Genomic DNA, 7,500 nt, shown 5'->3' on the forward strand with positions numbered 1-7,500 from the left:
GGGCGTTATTACTGTTGTCTGTTACTATGCTATTTTCTGCGTTACTACTATAAAGAATTATTTCACAGTACGTTATCTCTTTGTTACAGGAGTAGGAAGCTACGAACATCCACACCGCCACGACCGCCCTCCACACCATCACGACCATCTCCACATCTACCTCGCTGTTGTAGAGGCTTATCGGGGTGTGGTAGTCTATGTGAGTCGTGAATTTATTTATTTATTTATTTATTTATATATATATATATATATATATATATATATATATATATATATATATATATATATATATATATATATATATATTATTGGTGCTGGTGTACGTTTAGTGGCGCCAAGTGTACATTTAGTGGTGCCAAGTGTACGTTTAGTGGCGCCAAGTGTACATTCTAGTAGCATCAGTGTACGTTCAGCGGTGCCAAGTGTACATTTAAGGGGGCTGGTGTACGTTTAATGGTGCTGGTGTACGTTTAGTGGCGTCAAGTGTACGTTTAATGGTGCTGGTGTACGTTTAGTGTCACCAAGTGTACGTTTAATGGCGCCAAGTGTATATTTAGTGGTGCCAAGTGTACGTTTAGTGGCGCCAAGTGTACATTATAGTAGCATCAGTGTATGTTTAGTGGCGCCCAGTGTACATTATAGTAACACCAAGTGTACATTATAGTAGCACCAAGTGTACATTATAGTAACACCAGTGTACGTTTAGTGGCGCCAAGTGTACATTATAGTAGCACCATTTGTACGTTACTGGCGCCACTGGTGCATTTATTGGGGCCACTAACAAGCCCGAATTAACCCCGAGTGTTTTTAGTGACGGTAAATGAATGAGTGTTTACACTCATAAGTCTGACGTCATCACCAATAATAAACATTAGTTAGTATATGTTAAGTGAGAGTGGTGTTGTGTGTGTACAGGATCATATTTACAGCTAAAATCCCCACTTCTCTGTTTACAATCATTTTACAGCTAAAATCCCCTTCCCTCTGATATTTAGACCTAGTTCTTTCCCTTTGTTTACAATTTGGTATTTACAGCCAGTAACCTCCCCCCCCCCCCCCTCCAGGTAGGTTCTGCGATAGTGTGCTTTGTGTAAAATACGGTTAGGTAAGAGACAGACAGACACAGAGAGACAAAGAGGCAGACACACAGAGACAGGCAGACAGAGGCATAGAGGGACAGAGAGAGATACACGGGCATAGAGTCTGCAATAGGCCGGTTGGCCTGTGCATGGGAGCTCCTGTCGAGAGTTACTACAGACAGACAGGCATAAACGAGAGGGAGATAGACAGACAGACAGACAGAGGAAAGTTATGAAAGCTGGAGAGACATTGCTTATTTGTCTCTCACTTGTTTATGTTTTAAGGCGAGTGTAGAGTAGAGACAAGGGTGACTAAAATAAAATACTCAACATCTAAAGCCAAAAATATTATCTTCACATCCCAAATTGTAATGACCGTCTTCTCTTAACTCAGATCAACGGGACCAGAAGGTGAACAGATAAGCTAAAGGAAGTGAAGAAAAAAGATAAAGTTGGTGAAATACTGTAGAAACGTGGATAGAAAATGATGACGTCAGTGCAAGGTGGTAACAACGTCGGTTAAAAAGTGACAACGTTAGTGTGAAAACGTTAGCAAAGGGACGAAACGTTTTGGATCGTATTGAATATATTAGTTAGTGTTTGTGTGAGATAATGAGAGATACCAAGGTGTGTGTTTGTGGTAAGTGAACTCTACCTGCATTCATTCCTCCCCATATTGGGTCACTTGGCCAGAGATAACACACCACTTAACATGAACACTTGGGGAGCCGTTAAGTGAGTCAGTGAGTTAGTCGTCGTGTCTCGGTGAGGTGTGCTGAATGATCGTCATGCTGGAGAGTACGCAGGGGGGGGACGACCTCATGGTGCCTGTCCCTCGACGCCGGGCCTACAGTGAGGTCCACCCTAGGCCTCCACGCTTCCGCCGCCAGAGGTCAGCTTCTCCTCCTCGGCTGCATATAGCTTCTTCCGGCCAGCCTATCCCGAGGCACTCCGTCAGTTTCTTCACCAAGCCAGGTGGTGGGGACATGCTAGGGGGCTGCCCCACCAGCAGGAGTAACAGCATCTTCGCCGGCATGGTAGTGGGCAGTCCCCTGGGGTCGGGACCGCTGAATGGTACATCTCTACCTTTGCTGGGGATGAGTCCTACCCTGAGTGGCAGCCCTCCCACCCACACTTGTGACTATATGAGTCCCATCCGCCGCCCCCGCCTGCCCTCGGCCAGTGAGGCGCCCACTGTCGCCCCCATACCGGAGAACTTGCCCCTGCCGGATACTCCTCCTAGACCTACACTGGACTTCACTCTCCACTCGAACCTCGACCTTCTTGAAACTTCCTCCGTGAGTACCACCGCTCTTGTGTTCCTCTGCCTGCCCCGCCACTCTCCCCTGGGGTTAACGCATCCACACTTACTCATCTCAGGGTGAGTAAAGCAGACACCCCCCCAGGTGTGATGACGGGGTGGACAGGTTAATGTTTACATTGATTATTTATCTTCTCCTGGAGGACACTGTACCTGGTGGGTGTTGTGTCCTCCGGGTGTAGTAGTTACCTGGAGGACACTGTACCTGGTGGGTGTTGTGTCCTCCGGGTGTAGTAGTTACCTGGAGGACACTGTACCTGGCGGGTGTTGTGTCCTCCGGGTGTAGTAGTTACCTGGAGGACACTGTACCTGGCGGGTGTTGTGTCCTCCGGGTATAGTAGTTACCTGGAGGACACTGTACCTGGCAGGTTGTCCTCGCTGTGTCATCACCCGGCAGTTCACCTCAAGGTAAGTTTACCACTATGACTCAGCATTTATTAATTACACTGTGCCCCGAGGTTTACAACACTTCCAGACTTGTGTTGGAAATTTATTGTGGGTTCAGTCCAGTATCTTAACCCATCTCCTTCATAATGGCGGAGGTGTCTTGCACTTCTATTAATACAGGCAAAATCAACCAGCCTAACTTTACCTCACCTTACCTAAGTTAACTAAAATGACATTCTAAGATCATTAAGGTAAATGAACCAATGTTATCCTCGGTTTATTGTGTAAACAATGCAATGGGGCGCTCAGATATCATGGTAAAATAAAATGAACGATGTATCCGTCAACTATAAAGCTCGGGAAAATACCATAGTTACCCAAAGCAGGAGAGATTAAGTTTCGTTTTCTCTGACTGTAGAGAGAGCATGGATGCACAGGGAGACTATTGTAGTATATCACGGGGTAGACAATGTTGGGGAAACATTATGAAACAGACCTTTGATCATTTTACTCGTGACCAATTATCTTAAAATTAGACTTCTTTTTCGAATGTGATAAAAGATTAGGAGTAGGAATGTTGTGTGAACTACTATAAAAATACCGATATATTGATATTTTTTTTTAGTAGAATCCTCATATAAGTTCACATTGGTTCAACATTAGTGAGTTCAAGTTTACAAACAATGGGAAATAGACTAAACCTTTTTTTTGCGAGGGGGGTCATTTGAAAATTAGCCACACCTCAGTTTTTTTCACATGAGGATTAACCATCCTACCCTACCTTCACCTAACCCAACCCAACCCAACCCAACCCAACCCAACCCAACCCAACTCAACCCAACCCAACCCAACCCAACCCAACCCAACCCAACCAGATAGCGTTAGGGTGGTTCATCTTCAGGTGAAATAAGCTGGGATGTCTAATCTTAAGGTAAACGACAATTAGCAATAAAAATATTTAAACATCCATCAATATTCCTCAAGATAACCTTTGCGTGAGGAGTTCTGAAAAGATTACTTAAAAAAAATACACACACACACACACACACACACACACACACACACACACACACACACACACACACACACACACACACAGCCTCCCAAAATAGAGTGGTGTCACCTCTGAAAGGAACTCTTCAATGTGACGTCATAACTCACCACAGTCTGGCCTGGCCGTCTGCTGTGGAACCTGTAGCGCTAGCGTGGTTAGGTGAGGTCTTGTCTATCATGTTACTTATCACGCCTGAGCTGCGGAGGTCTGGGAGGAGGTGGAGGTCGGGGAGGGGGTAGAGGTCTAGATGGGGAGTGGGGAGAAGAGGGGAGGGGAAGTGTTGATCTTTGAGAAACGACTGAAAGAAGATTGGGAGTATCGAGATGTCAGGCATGATAGATTGATGAACATAAGAAAATAAGGAATCTGCAATAGGCCGGTTGACCTGTGCATGACAGCTCCTGTCGAGAGTTACTACCACTCTCTATCATCCATGAATCTATCTTGCCTCCTTTTGAAACTTTCCAGAGTTCCCGCACTTACTACAAAGTTGCTAAGCTTGTTCCACTCGTCCACCACCCTATTTGTGAACCAGTTTCTTCCCATCTTCCTCCTAAACCTAAACTTATCCAACTTGAATCCGTTGCTCCGAGTCCTATCCTGCTCTGATATTATAAGAACTTTATCTATATCCCCTTTATTGATTCCTTTCACCCACTTAAATACTTCTATCATATCTCCCCGCACTCTTCGTCTTTCTAGGGAATGCAAGTTAAGTTTCTTTAACCTATCCTGATATGGAAGGTTTCTAAGTCCCGGAATCATTTTTGTCATTCTTCGCTGCACCGACTCTAGTGAATTTGTATCCATTCTATAATAAGGGCACCAGAACTGAACCGCATAATCGAGGTGCGGCCTGACTAGCGCAAGATATAGTGCAATAAGACCTCTGCACTCTTATTACTTACACTTCTAGATATAAAACCCAATACTCTGTTTGCCTTATTTCGAACATTAACGCACTGTTTTCTAGGCCGTAGGCCCGGGCTTACAAGTACCCCTAGTTGTGGGTGTTTATGTTTTAACTCTTTGAAGGTGATGGTTTAACTCTGTGGTTGATGGTTTAACTCTGTGGTTGATGGTTTAGCCCTTTTTGGATGATAGTTTAACCTTTTAAGGATGACAGTTTAACCTTTTTAAGGATGATAGTTTAACCTTTTTGAGGATGATGGTTTAACCCTTTTTGGATGATGGTTTAGCCGTTTTAGGGATGGTGGTTTAACCCTTTTGAGGATGATGGCTTAACCCTCTTGAGGATGATGGCTTAAGCCTTTGTGAATGATGGTTTATCCCTTATTGGATGATGGTTTAAGCCCTTCTTGGATGATGGTTTAACCCTTTGAGGATGATGGCTTAACTCTGAGGATGATGATTTAACCCTTTTGAGGAAGATGGTTTAACTCCTTGAAGATGATCTCTTAACCCTATGAGGATGGTGGTTTAACCTTATGAGGACGATGGTTAAACCCTTTTTAAGATGATAGCTTAACCCATTCGAGAGAGTATATATATATATATATATATATATATATATATATATATATATATATATATATATATATATATATATATATATATATATATATATATATATATATATATACATATACACACACACATACCTTACCCAGTCTTGACCTCACTCTCCTCCCAGCTTACTTACCTTCCCCCTCCCCCCCTCCCAGTGTTCAACCATATGAAATCGCCAACAAACTCCTGAAATTTAAATCCAAACGCTCCACGACCTTAATTGACCTCCCAATCAAAATATACAAGGAGTTTGCAGTCGAACTTGCCACCCCCTCTGTTCTATTATTTATGCATCCCTCAGACAAAGCAAATGCCCTAATGAGTGGAAAACCGCATTTGTCACCCCCTTCCCCAAGGTCACCACCCCACAGTCCCCTAACGACCTCAAGCCAGTTGCCATTACCCCCATACCCAGTCTACTTTGTGAGGACTTTGTTTTTGAGTGGGCATTTGCCAGTATCTATCAGTCAATTGATCCACAGCAATTTGGCAATATGAGCACCTCCTCTACATCACACTGCTTGGTGAGTTTTCTGGATTTTCTGCACAAAAGCTTGCAGAAACGTAAGACATCACTATCCGTTGCCCTTGTGAACTGCAGGAAGGCCTTTGACCTTGTTGATCACTACACTGTTATCAACAAGGCTATTGCACTAGGGCTGCCCACCAACCTGGTCTCATGGCTCACTGATTTCTTGAGTGGACGTCGCCAGGCAGTGAGGTATCAGAGCTTTGGTCTCTACATTCCAACACCTCACCTGCGGTGTTCCCCAGGGGACCAAGATGGGACCACTGTGCTTCCTCATCCTCATCAACGACACTCTATCCGACACTCCTCACAGGTGGAAGTATGTGGATGACTGCATTGTAGGGGTTTCAGTGGACAACACCGCACCAGATTACTCATCACTACAAGGCACCCTGGACAGGCTACAGGCATGAACTACGGAGAACAAGGTCACCATCAACCACACCAAAACCGTAGTCATGCACATCAATACCGCCACCACTCCAGTGCAAGCCCCAGCAGTCACAGTGGGTGCCCATCCTCTCCAGCTGGTGCAGTCTGCCAAACTCCTGGGTGTAACTATAGACAACAAACTTGACTGGAAGGCCCATGTAAATAACACAGTCAAGGCAGCCTCGTACCGTCTCTACATGCTACGACGACTTAAGTCACTTGGGACACCCACGCCAGAGCTGAGGACTATCTACAACGTCTTTATTCTCCCCAAACTAACGTATGCGTCACCAGCAACTGAGTTGCCTCTGAAGATGTCTTGAATAAAGACGAAAGCTAAGGTGCTCCGTTGTATCCCTTTTCCCGTGTGATTTTATCAAGATTTATCTTATCCACGTTTTCATTGTGGATCTAATGAAATAAATAAATATATATATATATATATATATATATATATATATATATATATATATATATATATATATATATATATATATATATATATATATATATATATTTATTTATTTATTTATTTATTTATTTATTTATTTATTTATTTATTTATTTATTTATTTATTTATTTATTTATTTATTTATGGCCTTATCAGTACTTATTACAACTGGGTTAAACCGGACAAAAAATTAATGACACGAATTTCATGCAGCTCTTTCTTCACGGAATGTTTTAAGTGCGTTGCGTCACACACTCTCTGATACACACTCACTCACTTTCTCTCTCTCTCTGTCTCTCACACACGCACACACGCACGCACACACACACACACACACACACACACACGTTGCGCCGACTTGAATTACTGAGACACGCACAGTGAGCCGGGTGTACATTCTGTCTTAAACTTTAATTAATAATAAAAGTTTGTAACTTTACCTCGTCTAAATTGTTTATTATTTGTAACTTAACCTAAGTTGTTTGTTCCCTAACCTAACCTAACTTAACCTAAATAGTTTGTTACGTAACCTAAATAGTTTGTTACCTAACCTAACTTAAATAGTTTGTTCCCTAACCTAACTTAACCTAAATAGTTTGTTACGTAACCTAAATAGTTTGTTACCTAACCTAACTTAAATAGTTTGTTCCCTAACCTAACTTAACCTAAATAGTTTGTTACGTAACCTAAATAGTTTGTTACCTAACCTAACTTAA

General features: G+C 42.8%; 1 protein-coding gene across 1 annotated transcript in view; it reads left to right on the plus strand.

The window, feature by feature from the left end:
- Window positions 1-7,500, plus strand: part of LOC121876850 — a 242,024-nt gene that overhangs the window by 21,725 nt on the left and 212,799 nt on the right. Inside the window, exons 2-3 of the mRNA XM_042382317.1 lie at window positions 90-199; window positions 1,474-2,377. Of these exons, the coding sequence (XP_042238251.1) occupies window positions 1,859-2,377 (519 nt within the window). The 5' untranslated portion in view covers window positions 90-199; window positions 1,474-1,858. The remainder of the gene's footprint in view (window positions 1-89; window positions 200-1,473; window positions 2,378-7,500) is intronic.

This window comes from Homarus americanus, unplaced genomic scaffold (assembly GCF_018991925.1).
Source record: "Homarus americanus isolate GMGI-L3 unplaced genomic scaffold, GMGI_Hamer_2.0 scaffold50281, whole genome shotgun sequence".
Taxonomy (NCBI): domain Eukaryota; kingdom Metazoa; phylum Arthropoda; class Malacostraca; order Decapoda; family Nephropidae; genus Homarus; species Homarus americanus.